General features: G+C 37.2%; 1 protein-coding gene across 1 annotated transcript; it reads right to left on the bottom strand.

The window, feature by feature from the left end:
* Positions 1 to 5,510: 5,510 nt before the first annotated feature.
* LOC106405174 (non-specific lipid transfer protein GPI-anchored 28) lies at positions 5,511 to 11,375 on the bottom strand. The gene is made up of 2 exons (XM_013845764.3): positions 10,585 to 11,375; positions 5,511 to 6,766 (listed from the first exon to the last, which is right to left on the bottom strand). Exons 1-2 carry the CDS (start codon positions 11,000 to 11,002, stop codon positions 6,615 to 6,617), a joined length of 570 nt encoding a protein of 189 aa, XP_013701218.2. The 5' UTR covers positions 11,003 to 11,375; the 3' UTR covers positions 5,511 to 6,614.
* Positions 11,376 to 18,037: the final 6,662 nt, after the last annotated feature.

Genomic DNA, 18,037 nt, shown 5'->3' with positions numbered 1-18,037 from the left:
ACCCATGGTTCCAGGCTCCATAGCTTAGATACAACCAGGCCAAAGCACATGAAGCAAGAGCTCATGAAACCACAGTACCAGGCTCCATGCGCATAGGAGAAGATGGAAGAGCTATGATCTCAACCACCCACACTGGTGGATCCACATCCCATGCCATGTCCCAGCCATCCCCTGATGATGCCTTCATCCGCAAGTCAGACATTGAAGCCCTTATCAAAGCTATCAATGCAAACTCTGGTAACATCAGTGTCAATGCTTTAAATTCTATTCACAGTGCTTCACATACTACTAGACCTTTGATCATCGATTCGGGAGCTTCTCATCATATGATTAGGGATGCTAGACTGATTAGTGATGTTAAACCTGCTCTAGGGAGTGTAGTGATTGCTAATGGTGATAGAATTCCAATTGAAGGAGTAGGAAACTTGAAACTGTTTGATAAGGAGTCTCAAGCTTTTTATATGCCTACTTTCACATCCAACTTATTATCTGTTAAGAGAGCAACCAATGATCTAAATTGCAATGTTATTTTCAGTCCTAATGATGTGTGCTTTCAGGATATTAAGACCAGGAAGATGCTGGGAAAGGGTGTGAGCAAGGGAGAGCTTTACTTGCTTGAAAACACCAAGCTTTCAAATTTATCTTGTGCTTTCAATTCTGCTTCTGTGTTAGCTAGTGATGTTTTATGGCATGCTAGATTAGGTCATCCTCATTATCGTGCCTTAGGACTGATGTTACCTAATCTATCTTTAAAGAGTGGAAGTTGTGAGGCTTGTATTCTTGGTAAACATCAGAGATCTGTTTTCCCTAATTCTAAGACTATTTATGAAAATTGCTTTGATCTTGTGCACTCTGATGTTTGGACAGCACCTTGTATGTCTAGGGAGAACCATAAATATTTTGTTACATTCATAGATGAAAAATCAAAATATACATGGCTCACCTTGATTCAAACTAAAGATAGAGTTTTAGAAGCTTTTATTAACTTCCAAAACTATGTATCTAACCATTTCAATTCCAAGATCAAAATTTTTAGGTCTGATAATGGCGGAGAATATACAAGCACTGCTTTCAAACATCACTTAGCAAATCATGGCATAATCCATCAAACAAGTTGCCCATACACACCACAACAAAATGGAGTTGCTGAAAGGAAGAATCGCCATCTTATGGAGGTTGCAAGGAGCATGATGTTCCATACCAATGTTCCAAAGAGGTTCTGGGGAGATGCTGTGGTCTCAGCATGTTATTTGATCAACAGGATCCCCACCAAAGTCCTCCAAGATAACTCTCCCTTTCAGGTATTAAACAAAATAAAACCTCCAATTGATCACTTGCGTGTTTTTGGGTGTGTGTGCTATGTCTTGATACCAGGGGAACAGAGAAACAAGCTTGAAGCCAAGAGTGTCAAAGGCATGTTCATAGGATATACTCATGCGCAGAAGGGGTACAAGTGCTACATACCTGAATCAAGAAGAGTTATGGTCTCAAGGGATGTTAAGTTTGTGGAATCAAAGGGATACTATGATGAGAAGAGTTGGGAAAGCCTTCAGGATCTCTCACAAGGATCTTCAGATAGGGCAAACAACTTGAGAATCATTCTGGAAAACCTAGGCATCAGCCAGCCTCAAACAAGTGGCGTACCGAGCACTTCACATATACCTCCAGTTGTGGATGAAGCTACATCAATTGAAGAAGCAGTCCATCCTGATCATGAGGGGGGAAACCAACCTAATTTGCAAGTTATCCATGAGGAAGCTATCCCTGAAGAAGATATCCATGACGAAGCTATCCACGAGGAAGCTATCCAAGAAGAAGCTATCCAAGAAGAAGTTGTTAATGATCAAGATGGAATGCAACAAGAAGTTCAACCATTAAGGAGGAGTACAAGGGTGAAGAAACCATCTCAGTGGATGGACACCAAAGTATACTTCAACAACAATGCAGTAGCTCATCCTATCCAAGCAACATGTTCTTTTGCGAGACTATCTGAAGAGCATGTAGTCTTCATCAGCAACCTAGATCAAGAGTATGTACCAAAGACTTATGAAGAAGCCATGAAGCATGAAGAGTGGAGAGCGTCAGTTGGGGATGAAGTTGGTGCCATGATCAAGAATGATACTTGGTATGAAACTGAGCTCCCCAAAGGAAAGAAAGCTGTTACAAGCCGTCTACTCTTCACCATCAAGTACCTTGCCAATGGGAAACCAGAAAGAAAGAAAACAAGGCTAGTTGCAAGAGGATACACCCAAGTCTATGGAGAAGACTATCTGGATACATTTGCACCAGTAGCTAAACTCCACACCATAAGAATTCTACTCTCATTGGCAGTGAACTTGGAATGGGATTTATGGCAGATGGATGTCAAAAATGCTTTTCTTCAAGGAGAGCTGGAGGATGAGGTTTACATGAGGCCACCTCCGGGTATGGAAGACATGGTCAAGCCAGGGAATGTCCTAAGGTTGAAGAAAGCAATATATGGGTTAAAACAGTCACCAAGGGCTTGGTACCACAAACTGAGTACAACTCTCAATGGAAGAGGGTTTGTAAAGTCAGAAGCTGATCATACACTCTTCACACTCACAAGCAAGCAAGGAATTGTGGTGATTCTTATTTATGTAGATGATATTATCATCACAGGAAGTGACAAAGAAGGTATTATCTCAACCAAAGTCTTTCTTAAGTCTACTTTTGATATTAAAGATTTGGGTGAGCTAAAGTACTTTCTAGGGATAGAAATATGCCGCTCTAAAGAGGGGCTTTTCTTATCTCAAAGGAAGTACACACTTGATCTTTTGAATGAGGCAGGAAATCTTGGAGCGAAAGTAGCCAAGACTCCACTAGAAGATGGGTATAAGGTGCTGCGTGAGGGGGAGATTGAAGACAAGCCCTATACTGACGTTAAACACTATAGAAGAATTGTAGGAAAGCTGATATACCTCACCATCACCAGGCCTGATGTATGCTTTGCAGTTAACCAAGTAAGCCAGAATATGCAAGCTCCCAAGATACACCATTGGAACATGGTTGAAAGGATCCTAAGATACCTAAGAGAGGCGCCAGGGCAAGGAGTGTGGATGGGATGCAACAAAAATACAGAGATAGTTGGGTATTGTGATGCTGATTGGGCAGGAGACAGAGTGGATAGGAGATCCACTACCGGCTATTGTACATTTATTGGAGGCAATCTTGTCACTTGGAAGAGCAAGAAACAGAAGATAGTGTCATGCTCAAGTGCTGAAGCTGAATATAGGGCAATGAGGAAGCTCACTAGTGAGTTGATTTGGATCAGAAACCTACTTCGAGACTTGGGTATAGAGACATCAACTCCAATCACCATGCATTGTGATAATCAAGCAGCAATACACATAGCTTCCAACAGTGTGTTCCATGAGAGGACTAAACACATTGAGGTGGATTGTCATAAAGTTAGGCAAGCAGTGGAACAAAGGATCATCTTACCCTGCTACACAAGAAGTGAGGATCAACTAGCTGACATCTTTACCAAGGCTGCAAGCACCAAGGTTTGCGAGTTCATACATTCCAAGTTAGGACTCGTAGATTTTTCATCACACTAATCCTCTTAGCCATGAAGTGTTCTACTCTTTTTCCTTGGCTTGGTTTTTATCCCATGAGGTTTTTCCAAGTTAAAGGTTTTAATGAGGGAATGCTTCATGGTTTCCAAGTTTGACCAGTCCCTATGGTCAAACTTGAGGGGGAGTGTGAAGATGAAGCAATAAGAAACAAGATGGTTGGTTAAGGTCTCAAGACAATGGAGATACCACTATAAGGGACAAGCATGCATGGTTGGTTAAGGTCTCAAGACAATGGAGATGCCACTACAAGGGACAAGCATGCATGGTGGGTTAAGGTCTCAAGACAATGGAGATGCCACTACAAGGGACAAACATGTATGGTGGATTAAAGTCTTAAGACAATGGATTATTAGTTTATCATATCCCATCTACCATTTACCATACTTGTAACCCCTATATATATGGGATGTTCCCATAAGCAAATCAATCAAGCAAATAAAATTCTCCTTATTTACTCTATCTCTCTCTACTTTCTAGATTAAACATCTCTCTCTCTTGTTCTTCACTATGTTCTTCAATTTCTAACATATATATCCATTCTGTACCCGTTTATGCTATACGTACATATGGTAGAACAAACCTTATGATTTTCTCTATTATTATTGATGCTTCAACGTATTTAATTTTTATTTTGTGTTATAATCATCTTATTTGATTTTCAGAAATAAATATTTTATACTGTGGCATGTTCAAGTAGGAGCGGATCTAGGAATACTCTTAATTGGGGGACTATAACAAATTTGGAATAAGTTGGAGGCACTTTCTTTGAATTCAAGCGAATTACACTAATAAATCAAAAAAATTGTACTAACTACTTCAAGAAAGTTAACTTTAGTTAGAGGCACGTGACCCCGTATGATACAACATACGTCCGCCTAGGCCTGGGACGGATCGGATATCCGGACAATTTTAAAGTATCCGGATCTTTGTCCGGCGAATCCATAATTTTATTATCTTTATCTGGATCCGGGGTTCTCGGATATCCGGACGCGGATATCCTTCTAAAAATTGTTATATCCGATGGATATCCGGATTCGGATATATATCTTTAAAATAAATAAAAATATTAATATTAATATGTATAAAATATTAACAATAATTAAAAAATAAAAATATATAATGTTTTTAATTATTTCTATATATAATATTACAAAATTTACATAAAATTTATATATACTATTATAAAAATGAAAATATATTAAATAAAATTAGTTTTTATATATAGATATTACTATTTTTGAAATAGTTATTAATAAGACTTACGGATCCGGATATCCTGACTAAAAAATCAAGATATTCGAATCCGGCTTTGACGGATCCAACATTTTACTATCTAGATCCAGATTCGGCCCCTCCAAATATCCGGATTTTCGGATCGGATCTGGATCGGATCTGGATCGGATCTCGGATAAAAATTTCAGGCCTACGTCCGCCCCTGTGTTCAAGTATATAAGGAACAAATAAACGACATAAGGGAATGAACTGAAATTCGTGCAGAGCATTAGTGTGGGAGACGTGAGACCCATATTTGTATCCTCGGCAAAATAACAACTTCCAAAATAAATTTACTTTTTTTTTTTTACTACGAAGAATTTGGACTTTGGGTTCTAGTCTTCCATATGGTCCGGACAAAATTGATCAAAACAACTAAAAAAGACGTATCTAAACTATGATAATAATTATCGTGATTTTGTTGAATATATTACAAGTCCATCTGCTATTGCTGGAACAAAAAAAAAACTAATTCACCTTACTTTCATAACAAAACTAATTTGGTATTGCTAATGTGTCATCAATCATGTTTTTTTTTTCTGGTGTGGAAAGATTATTAATTTCTCATTATTTATCATATTCTTCAATAGTATAATATGTTCCAAATCAGTTCCAATACAACAGTGTTAAAAAAAGTCTCCCGTATGGTCGGAAATCAGCCTTTGTTGATAGCATTTAAGACATAAAACATTCATTCCACCAAGCTTCTAACCACTAACGCAACAAAACTCACATATGCACTTAAACCAATTGACTTACCGAGTTCGGTGATTACTTTTTCTGATTAATCTGAGGTATCTCGGGCCTATGGAAGGTCTAGACTAATTTCCAAAAGAAGATGCAGTCTACGGATAATCCATTTCTCCAGGTATTCAAATGGAACGTAAGCAATGGACACATGTTTGTATGGCCACATGTAAAACAAATAATTTTGCACTAGAAGAGAATATCTCCGGTATGAACCAACAGGGAACTCTTCTTTTTGTGGAAACCATTAAACCACCGCGACGTGATTAGTGATAACTTCCAAAACAATCGTTACATATATGTCTATACTATTATCCACATAAACTAAATTACTGTGATATATTGATCATGTAAGTAACATATATATATTCTTGAAATAAACCGGTTAAACTATTTTCGTCCTAATACCAGTGATAAATTATGTAAAAACATTTGATGTTGCCATCTTTGGTCACCGCAACAATTGGGAGTAAAAAGTTCGACTTACAAAAATTTGTAACGTCAAAAAATATGAGCCGAAATTAATAAATCATATCAAATGTGTAACCATGTGCTTACTCGAAAGCTTTAACATATGAAAGATGATATATAGCTAAAATTAGATGTTGTTTTTTGTTAAAATAAAAATCAGTTGGTGACCATAGCAATTTTTTCATAATGAGAGTATTAAATATGTATATCTCTTTTTAAAAAATTCTTGATAACTGAAAGAATTTGGACTTTAATTATATTTTTTATAGTGTATAGTTAATAAATTATATATCCTTATCAAATAAATTTTATACTTCTTTATGTAGTGTATAGGTAATATGCATTGCCTTGTATATAAGTTGATCAAAATAATAATCTCATAAAGGAAGGACCATAATACAGGCAAATGGGTGAATATGAAATCAAATAAACGTAATTATTTTGAATTCTCAGTTTCAAACAAAAGAAAAAAGAAGGAAAGTATCACATGGAACTAGTCGGTCCAAAATAAAGCGAATGAAATTGAAATTAAAACATAACGCAGATTAGACTTGCAATTAAACCAAAAACAGCCATTGATCCAGAAACCGTGTTAGCTCTTCCCCCATTGCCCTCACTTGTGCTGTTGTTTTTGCCATTGCTGCTACTGCTACTGTTGCCGCTGCTTCCTTCTCCTCCTCCTTTACGACACAAAACCAAAATCCTTTCATTATTAAGAACGAATCATTGCATTATGATATCAAAACTCTATGACTATATATGGTTCGTGACGTTGTTGGTGTAGCATAGATTTTTCTTTTTATTTATGACTATCGAATATAAGCGGCAGTACATAGAATATCATCATATTGATAATCATGCTTCCCCTTTTTGGATAACCAGGGCGGGCCGGCCAATCCCTGGGCCCTGTCCACCAACATCAGACATACTTGATTGGTCGCAATGACAAGTAGATATCCATTTCATTTGGCTACACAACCAACCATATCTGAGATTGTAGGTTTTTAACCCCAGATGCTTAACAACTTTTCAAATCTGTCCTACCATTGGGCCACTACGCTTGTGTTGTGGTTATGGATAATCATGTTTTATTTTTGGGATTAACCAAATATAACTCAAAACTTGATTTTAAATACAAAATTATACTCAAACTTGAATCAAATGCAAAACTAATATAAAAGGCTTGCGAAATTATAGTCAGTCCCTTGTGACCAAACAAAAAATCATAACTCATTTTTACGAATATAGCCTCAGAAAGTCTTCTGAGTCTTCTGAGATACTGTGAGTCGTTTAGACGACGTCCAGAGAAATCTTCTAGTATAGTTGATCTTAAAAATAATTTATACATTTTGTAAAAAAATATTTTGTTAAGTGAAAAAATAAAATCATGTAATTATAAATAATTTTAAGTGATATAAATTAAGATATAATAAAATTGTATTGTTTTCAACATAGATGACTGAAAGTAGTGAATCATGATATTCTTTGGTTTAGGGTTTGGCAACATATGTTGTAGTATTGTATGTATTATTAGAGTTAGATTTTGGAAAGATTAAATGTTTTTTTGAAAAATTAAATTTTTACCTATATGTGCTTATTTTTGTGTATATTAAACACTTTTTAAGTTTAATTTAATTTTATGAAGTGTTTAGTTAGTTAATTTAGTTTATGAGTTATGTTTAGGGTATAGAAGACTTACATGCTAGACGACTTCAAAGAAGTTTTTAGTCTTCCTTAGGAAGTCGTCCAAACCGTATCTAATATTCCCGCTTAAAATTTACTATTTCCCGCTCGAATTTTACTAAAGTATTTAAAGTTCCCGGTTAAAGATTAAATATTTTTTTTGTCACAGTTGTTAAACATTAAAAAGTAGTTTTTGTTAGAAAACATTAATCATAAAATGTCTAAAACTCAAAAGTCAAAACCCTAGTCTCATATTATTTTTCGTTCTCTCTTTCTCTTTGACGGCTCTTCTTCCTCTTCTCTCGTCGTCTTCTCTTCTTCACTCTCTCTCGATCAGTTCATGAAGTTGTAATCGTGTTTGGATCAGATGTATGAGCCTGGCACTGGCGATGGTTTGATTTCATCAATGGAGAGACATAAGATGAGGCTCTGGCACTGGCGATGGTTAGATTTTGGAAAGATTAAATGTTTTTTTGAAAAATTAAATTTTTACCTATATGTGCTTATTTTTGTGTATATTAAACACTTTTTAAGTTTAATTTAATTTTATGAAGTGTTTAGTTAGTTAATTTAGTTTATGAGTTATGTTTAGGGTATAGAAGACTTACATGCTAGACGACTTCAAAGAAGTTTTTTAGTCTTCCTTAGGAAGTCATCCAAACCGTATCTAATATTCCCGCTTAAAATTTACTATTTCCCGCTCGAATTTAACTAAAGTATTTAAAGTTCCCGGTTAAAGATTAAATATTTTTTTTGTCACAGTTGTTAAACATTAAAAAGTAGTTTTTGTTAGAAAACATTAATCATAAAATGTCTAAAACTCAAAAGTCAAAACCCTAGTCTCATATTATTTTTCGTTCTCTCTTTCTCTTTTACAGCTCTTCTTCCTCTTCTCTCGTCGTCTTCTCTTCTCCACTCTCTCTCGATCAGTTCATGAAGTTGTAATCATGTTTGGATCAGATGTATGAGCCTGGCACTGGCGATGGTTTGATTTCATCAATGGAGAGACATAAGATGAGGCTCGCTCAGTAGAGCTCTGGTTTGAATCAGCTTTAAGCTGCCCTCATTAGGCTCATTGTCAGATCTGGGGTTTGGTTCTGATTTGGTCTCAATTGAGTTAGGTTTTATATTGTTTGTAGCTAAGTTTTCCTTTTGTGTGCAGCATCGGTTCTTAGAATCAAAGAAAGGAGATCATTCAATGAAAAAGAAGAAGAGAACACTGTGTTTCCTGCAACCTCCATTCTTTCTGGTTAAAGGTCTGCCCTTTTTGTCTCTCTCATGTGCCTCTCTCTCTCACGCTAGATTCACTTATCTATTTCTGTGTGTATGACGGAGGAGGATGTAGACAAAGCTTGACGGAGGAGGCTCCTCGCCATGACTTCTAGAAAGCCGTCCATTTAGGTTAGTTTTGCAACTGATTTTTAACTTAGACGACTTACATGGAAGTCGTCCATCTTTGTTTGTTAAAAAAAAATTCAAGATGACTTCCATGTAAGTCGTCTAGGGTAAACGGGTTAGTTTTGCATTTGACCGGATTGTGTCAGAAATTTGACTTTTCCTGGACGACTTACACATAAGTCGTCCAGTAGAAAATTAAAAAAATAAATATTTTGTTATACCTAGATGACTTCCATGTAAGTCGTCTCAGGTTCGTTTTGCAATTGAAAAATAAAACAAAAAAAATTATTATTTTTCTAAACAACTTACACGGAAGTCGTCCGCCCGACGACTTGCATGGAAGTCGTCCAAGATAAGCAAGGTTTGACCAGAATCTCGGAATAAAATCATTGACGACTTTCGTGTAAGTCATCTTACGGACGACTTCCGTATAAGTCATCTAGAAAAAAATTAAAATTTTATGTTTTATTTTTCAATTGCAAACTAACCTGTAAGTCGTCTAGATATAATAAAATATTGATTTTTTAAAATTTTCTACTGAACGACCTATGCAAAACTAACCTGTTTACCCTAGACGACTTACATGGAACAAAGATTAACGACTTCCATGTAAGTCGTCTCTAAAAACACATATAAAATTCAATTGCAAAACTAACATCTGCATTGACTAGAAGACTTCCATGTAAGTCGTCTACATCTAGAAGACTTACCCAGAAGTCTTCTGGGCGAACAGATCTAGAAAAGAAAACTGATTTCATAGTTTCAACCACTGAGATAACTTATTTAGCACATAGAAGTTTTCTCCAAACACCGAGAATCTCAAACAAAAGTGACCCACCAAGAATCGTAAGCTTTAATGGCTCTATGAACCATAAAAATTTAGAATCAAAATCTTGGGTTTTTTGGATGAATATGGAGAGAAAGTAAAAGAGGTGTTGTTTTTAGTTCATAAGAATTGAAAAAGAAGGAGTGTAAATCGATTTGAGGTGCATTAAGAGTTTTAAATTGGTTGTTTATGGTGGTTGGTGTATTGATGGCAATGACAATCTTGTAAATACTTGAAGATGATGAGATTGAGAGAGTAAAAAGACCATTTTCGAAAAAAAAAAAATTAATGGCATTTTCGTGAATAATATGAACTTTTGGGGTGAATAGGGCAACGAAAATTTCCAAAAAAAAACATAGGTTAGTTTTGTTGTTGATTTTGAGTTTTGTGTCAATTTTGCAAAAAACATCTAATCTTTAAACCACATATAGTTTGCATGCATATTCCATAATTGTCAAGTTGCAATTTTTCTAACGTAGTTTTATTAATCTCTTATAAAAAAACAAGAGTAATATATGCATGGTTAAGTAATTATATGTAACTAAATAACATGCATAACTAGTTACAAGATCATAATTAATCTACACGTACCATTACTAGTACTGTTGCAAGAGTATTTGTCAAAAACGCCACATTTGGTTGTGATTCCGGCGGAGTAAGGTCCCGTGATGTTCACAATCGCCGGGTTCGCTATGTAATTATCACAAAGGCAAGTGACTTGCGTTGTGGTCGCGGTTTTGAGATCGCTGCAGCAATCATCCGTTGGCGTTTCTCTAACGGTTGCGAAACACTTTTCGAGAAGGTCAGGCATCACTGAGGCACATACAGGATCCATCTTAGGAAACGTTGGTGTCTGTGGCTCAGCTAGCAGCGGAGCAATCGCAACCGCAAAAAATAAAATGGCTGCCACCGCTGAAACCTTGTTAATGTAAGCCATTTGATTGTTTAGACAAAATGTGGGGATTATTATCTCACTTTGTTTTTCGTATGCGATTTCCAAAAAGTGCATTTACGTGTTTATATATATAGGAGTCTTAGCATGGACACTAATGGTTTTTGATGATTGAAACAAGAATATATTTCGTTTTTCCTTATAAATCATTGTTTTGTATTTTACATAGTTGACCAAAAGCATGCGAAATTCGTTTTCTCTTTACCCGGCCATGTTCCTCGCATTTGATTTGCTTTGTGGATAAATATTTTATGTTATGACGTGTTCATATGTACGCAGTATGGAACTAAATTTATACGATATATATAATGGAATTTTTGCGAAGAAGTAGCAAGGACAGAATGTCGAACTCATTTATAAGCTGGCCGGTGCTGAAAATTCAAAGATATGTTTTATTATTATATATATGAATCAAGATTCTTATGATCATACAACTAATTAGCAGCTTATGTTAGCATTACAATAATAGGGATTATAATTTGAGATGGATTGACAGTTCACTCTAATGATGATGTACAGAAAGCCGACTACTAATACAATTTCAATGCCTTTGACTTGTATGTCTACAATGGTGGTATGTTTCAGACCTTACAAAACGTTGGGTAAGACCGTAAGAGTATCAAACACTACAAGAAAACAGCAAGGATTATGAGGGAAAAAATCGTCGGAATTTCGTCGGAATATCGTTATTCCGACGACATACCGACGAAACAAGTCGTCGGAAATAATTCTTCGGAATTTCTTCTTTCCTCGGAAATCCCTCGGAATTTTCCGACGGAATTCCGAGGAAACAAACTTCCGAGAAAATTCTGAGGATCACTAGTTTGTCGGAAATGTCCTCGGAATATACCGAGGGAGAACTTCGTCAGGATATTTCCTCGGACGTTCATCGATCGATGCATTTTTGGACATATATACATCGATCGATAGGAATATACCGACGGACATATTCCTCGGAATATTCCGAGGAACCGGTTCCTCGGAATATTCCGAGGGAAATGTAACAGTTCCTCGGTATATTCCGAGGAACAGGTCCCTCGGTATATTCCGAACGTTTTTTTGTAAACAGATCGATCGATGGATTTATGTCCAAAAACGCATCGATCGATCGAGTAAAAAATATAATTAATTTCCTCAGAATGTAAAAAATATTTATTTAAAAAAAAATATAATTTCTGAAATTTAAATTCGAAAATATGAAATTAAAATTAAAATTGAAATCATATTAATTAATATTCAAAGTTTCACAAATAAAAATAAAACATTCCGCGTTTTTGGAAAAAAAAAAACTACGGGTCTGGCACGTCCGGGAACACCTCGTTCGGGTACATCCTCTGCATCATCTCCATCATTTGCTGGTTCAGCCTCCTCTGTGCCTCATAGCCCGCCTGTTGAGCCACCATCTGGGTCTCCAACAAAGATATACGATCATCTTTGTCCTTCAACTGAGCCGTAAGTACTTCTAGATCAACAAAGGGCGGTGGTGCAGAAGAAGGAGGAACCGACCGGGTGCGACGACCCAAACCGACCAAACGTCCCTTCTTCTTTGGAACCGACTGAATAGAAAATAGCCAAATTTACAAATTTAAACCAAGAAATAAATGAATTGAACTTTAAAAAAAAAAGAACTTACGGATTCAACGATTTCGTTGATTCGAAACCGGGACAAGCTGGTCGAAGCCGTCGAAGCGTCATCCTCGGTTTGAAGCTGAGACACTTCGTCTACCACCTGAGTTTGGACCAGGTCGACCACATCCCTCACAAGACCGTCATCAATCTGGCCGGTCTTCTTGTTGGTATACGCCCTCCTCATTAGGGCGAGATCATCAACCGGCTCGCCATCATTTTCTTCCGCCTTGAAAAAAAACATAAATTAAAGAAACATTAGAAATTAGAAGAAATGCACAATAAATTAAAATTCTGAAACTCAAATAATTGAAGAAAAAGCGGTTGAACTTACCATGCGATCTCCCAGAGTGGCAATAGATTGAGCACCCAAGTTATGCTTGTAGATGCCCTTCCCTTTACGGTCGCTCCTGCGGTTGGTGGAGTTGGTGGAAGAAGTTTCTTTCGTCTCTTCTTTATCCCAATGCGCACACAACTCCTTCCAGACCGTGTCGTTCATCGACTTTGGGACCTTTTAATAAAAAAAAAAAGAAATAGTTTAATAAATTAAAAAATAGTTTAATAAATTAAAAAATTGTTTAATAAATTAAATCGAACCTTATTGATTTCCCACTTCTTCTTCCACTCGTGGATCTGCTTCCCATAGTTGTCCATAACTTTATGGACGAAGTGGTGATAGATAAAGAGCGTCTCATCGGAATTCCAGTTGAACTCTTGCTGGAAAAAAAACAATTAGTAGAAAATTTATATTAAAGATTAAAAATATAAGTAACAAATTAGAATACTTACCGCAAACTTACGAAACCACAGAACCTGCTTGTCGGTAGGGAAGTGAGTGAAAGTCGGATGTCCACTGTCGAGGGCCGAGTACATCATACGGTTGATCCATGCGCTGATCCCGTTCCCGGATCGGTTGAACCTAATAAAAAGAATAAACGGTTAATAATGAATCCAAATTTAAATTTAAACATGGTAATAAATGTTTAATTACCATGTTTGACCCTGTCCATGTGGATACGGAGTGAGATACGGAAGATGGTCACGACCGGGCTGTTGAACCAACTCCGCAACACGCATCACTCCCGGAGGACCCGGAGGAACAGGAGCGGATGCAGCAGCGGGAGCGAGAGGAGCAGGAGCGGGTGCAGAGGGAGATGCATGGTTGGAGCTGTGGGGCGAAAAGGAATCCTGAAAATGGCTGGAATCCCGAGACTGGCTCCCCGTACCACCACGACCACGACGCTGTCGAGGCCGGGTCTGATCATCATGAGACCTGTAAATTAAAAAAATATATTTAATAAATAGAGAAATATATAAATTAATTTTTTTTTTTAAATCCCAAATAATTTAATCACAAAAAAAGATTTATATATATTAAAAATATTTAATAAATATATAAAAATAGTTCTAATAAACAAAAATAGTTTTAATAAATAAAAATAGTTTAATAATTACAAAAAATAGTTTTAATAATATATATATATATATATATATTAAAAATATTTTTAAATCCCAAATAATAGTTTTTAATCACAAAAAAGTTATATAGATATTTAAAATGTTTTGTAAAATCCAAAAAATCAAATTTATATACAAAATGTTTTTTGTAAAATCCAAAAAATCGAATTTATATGGAAAAATCGATTTGTAAAATACAAAAATCGATTTTATATACAAAAATCGATTTTATAAATACAAAAAAATAAAAAATAATAAAAAAATTCTAAATCAATTCAACAAAACAAATTATTCAACCAAATCATAATTCTAAACCTATTATACAACCAAATCACAATCCTAACCAATCACCCTAACAAAAATCTATCAAAACTACACAAAAACCTAACAAATAGAACCTAAGAGAGTGGGATAGGGTCCTTACATGATTTGTGTAAGAGAAGGGGGAGATCGCCGGAGATATCGTCGGATTTCAGGGGGAAATCGCCGGAAAGGAGAGAAGAGTCGCGCAGAGGAAGAAGAGAGAAATGGGGAAGAAGAAGCGGCTCGTGGTTATAAAACCTAGGGTCCAATGGATAATATCCGTCGGAATTCCGTCGGAATTCTAATTTCAATTTTCGCGAAATATTTGCCCGGTAAAATGAAAATATTCCGAGGAAATTCCGACGGATAGTAAAATATCCGTCGGAATTTCCTCGGAATATTCGTCGGAATTTCCTCGGAATATTCCGAGGAAATACCGAGGAACTAGTGTTTGGGGTTTCAAAACATCAATTTTTTTTGCCGTATTTCATTTCTTATACAATTGTAATGCATACCATTGAGGATTCTTTGTATAGATGAGCATAAACTATGAAATAACAAATTTCAAAACTAATTGAAAGTATTCCCTTTACCGTTCATTAAAAGGTATAAGTGTTTCTCTTATGTTGTGGGATTTCGTTCATACAATCGGAAAAGTATTAATTATACGGTAAGGAACAAATATTTGACTTCATAATGAACGTAAGACACTTAATAAGGGTTATATAGGTGTTATTCAAACCGCAAAACGTTGTTTTCGGTTTAAAAACCCTATTTCCTCGGAATTTCCTCGGATTATTCCGAGGGAACTCCGAGGAAACCCTCTTCTTCCTCGGAATTTCCTCGGAATATTCCGAGAAAATTCCGAGGAACTAGTGTTTGGGGTTTCAATACGTCAATTTTTTTTTATAAACGGATCGATCGATGTATATATATCCAAAAACGCATCGATCGATCACTAAGATGGACCGGACCGTAAGAATGTGATCGATCGATGAGATTATCCCATCGATCGATCGAGAATCTCAAGTGTTCCTCGGAATGTCCTCGGAAAATCTTGTAAGTTTTTTTATAAACGGATCGATCGATGGATATATGTCCAAAAACGCATCGATCGATCACTAAGATGCACCGGACCGTAAGAATGTGATCGATCGATGAGATTATCCCATCGATCGATCGAGAATCTCAAGTGTTCCTCGGAATGTCCTCGGAAAATCTTGTAAGTTTTTTTATAAACGGATCGATCGATGGATATATGTCCAAAAACGCATCGATCGATCACTAAGATGCACCGGACCGTAAGAATGTGATCGATCGATGAGATTATCCCATCGATCGATCGAGAATCTCAAATGTTCCTCGGAATGTCCTCGGAAAATCTTGTAAGTTTTTTTATAAACGGATCAATCGATGGATATATGTCCAAAAACGGATCGATCGATCACTAAGATTGACCAAAGCGTAAGAATGTGATCGATCGATCCGTTTTTGTTCAAAAATGCATCGATCGATGCGTGTGCGGGAAACAGAATTATAAGGCAAAACCTGACCTTTTTTGGATCTAAACCTCAGAACTCTCATCCCCTCCGATTTCCCCTATAATTCGCCCCCTCTCTCTCTCTATAATCATCCGATTTAAACAATTTTGGGCTCTATTCCCCTTGATTTTTCGAGCTCTACCTGATTCCTACACTCGTTTTCACCCTAAGACAGGTATACTCCGCGAATCTCCACATTCTGAAATCGTGTTCTTGAGCAATTTTTTGGGTTTTGTGAATTTCTTATTTCCGTGTTGACTCTTTGATCAAATATGCATGAAACAGATGTTTAAACATGGAATAGAACACAATTGTCTGCGATCAACGAGTTTGGAACAGGATTTGAGATGATTTAGGGATTGAGAATTTTTTTCAATTTGGTTTTTTTATCACAATTCTATTTCGCCTTTCATTTTCATGTTGCTTTGAGTTCTTAATTGATTATAACCATGTTGAGAGCAATGATTCTATTTTGTAGAGAATGAAGCGCACGAAAACATCAGCAAAGAAGAACACACAAGAAGAGGGTTCGTCTCAGCGAGAGAATCAAAGGCCAAAGAAGTGGGATAAGTCTGATACCACCCACTATAACAACATGAAGAAGGTAGCCGTTCCGGCTACACAACTAGCATGTCCTGAGACGATGACAATATTGGGAATCAAATCAGACATTGAAGGGCTGTTCCAGAACATGGGTCTAGGCCAACTATGCAACCTCAACGAACCCACTTATCCTGAGTTGGTACGCCAGTTCATAGCATCCGCATACGTCAGCCGTCCCGATGATAGCCTTCATGAAGGTTTTCTGGCATTCGTAGTGCAGAAAGTATACTTTGAGGTATCTTTCACAGACCTCTGCGGACTATTTGGATTGAGTGCAGGGGAGAGGACATCTGGTCTTTATTGGACTTCAGAGCTGTTGAACTTCTGGGAAACGATTGGCACAGGGGTTTATAGATCTTCTCAGGCAAAGGAGTCACTTATCCGGAGCCCAGTACTGAGATATGCCACACGCCTCATTGGCTCATTGCTATACGGGACAACCACAGCCGCATCAGTCACGCAATGGGAGTTGTGCCTCCTGTACCAAGGTGTGAGGCATTTGCTACCGGCATTTGGAAACTCTACATTCCCACCTGCTACTGCCTTCAACATGGGAGCGGTGCTGGCCGCAAACTTAGCAGGATACAAGGGGAAAGTAACCAAATCCAAGAGCAATGCATGTGGATTTGGTGCAGTGATTACTCGGATCCTTAGACATGTGGGTGTAGACTGCGAGAACCAGCAGGTAGCACTGGACAGATCGAACAACATTGCTTGGAACTACCTGGATGTTAAAAATCTTGTAAGTAAGGAGTTCATAGCTGGTCCCCACTCGAGGATCGATCGGGATGGTCCTTACGTCTACGTATTCCAGGACCGAGCGAAGAAAACACTCTACTGCCACCTGCCTCAGATCGGCCTGACTGCTCTACTTTCAGAGGCTGCAGTTGAGTTCCTACCCCCTGCTACCGCACTAGTAGACAAGCCATCCTTCTTCACGCCAAAATATCAGACCAAAGGCAAGGCCGTGGTTGATGAAGAAGGAGAAGATGAGGCTGCACAAGCCATTCCAGATGATTCACAACCCCATCAGCTACTCCCATCAGACTCCAGCCAGTACAAGCTGCAAGAGCTTCCACCGAACGCCACTTCGCGCCAGCAACAACATTGGAGAGATCAGAGCATAAAGACAAACAACGACATGCTACACAAGATCTGGGCTGCCATTTCACGTATCAGGCCGTGTCGTTGCCAAAAGGATGATGTAGTTCATCGAGATAACTCTCCATCCAGCTCTGGTTCGGGTTCGAGTGGTACACACAGGGTAAGAAAGAGGTCCAAGAGACCCAACGATGCAGGAACATCTGGAGCAGGAGACGAGGAGTAGGAGCTATCACCGGCCAGTATTGCCATTTGATTTCCGACCGCGCTATTTTATTTTCTTTTCTATTCTAACGTTTTATGGTCTTATTTTCTGTTAATTTTGAACTTAGTTTTTTTTCTTCTTAATTATGAGTTCGTATTTCTTTTACATGGTTTCTTCGTTTTATTTGGTTGTGTTTTGAGTAGTTTTTAATTCGTATTCAGCTTTGCCTTGCTAGATAAACCAAATAACTAATAT

Source organism: Brassica napus, chromosome C3 (genome assembly GCF_020379485.1).
Source record: "Brassica napus cultivar Da-Ae chromosome C3, Da-Ae, whole genome shotgun sequence".
NCBI lineage: Eukaryota > Viridiplantae > Streptophyta > Magnoliopsida > Brassicales > Brassicaceae > Brassica > Brassica napus.
This window is presented reverse-complemented; position numbering and strand designations above follow the sequence as displayed.

Bases quoted from the DNA above. Each gene is read 5' to 3' on its own strand.
- LOC106405174 (XM_013845764.3), bottom strand. From the start codon at position 11,002: ATGCACTTTTTGGAAATCGCATACGAAAAACAAAGTGAGATAATAATC. The intron at 6,767-10,584 runs GTACGTGTAGAT...TGTGTCGTAAAG, and splicing joins TTGCAACAGTACTAGTAATG to GAGGAGGAGAAGGAAGCAGC.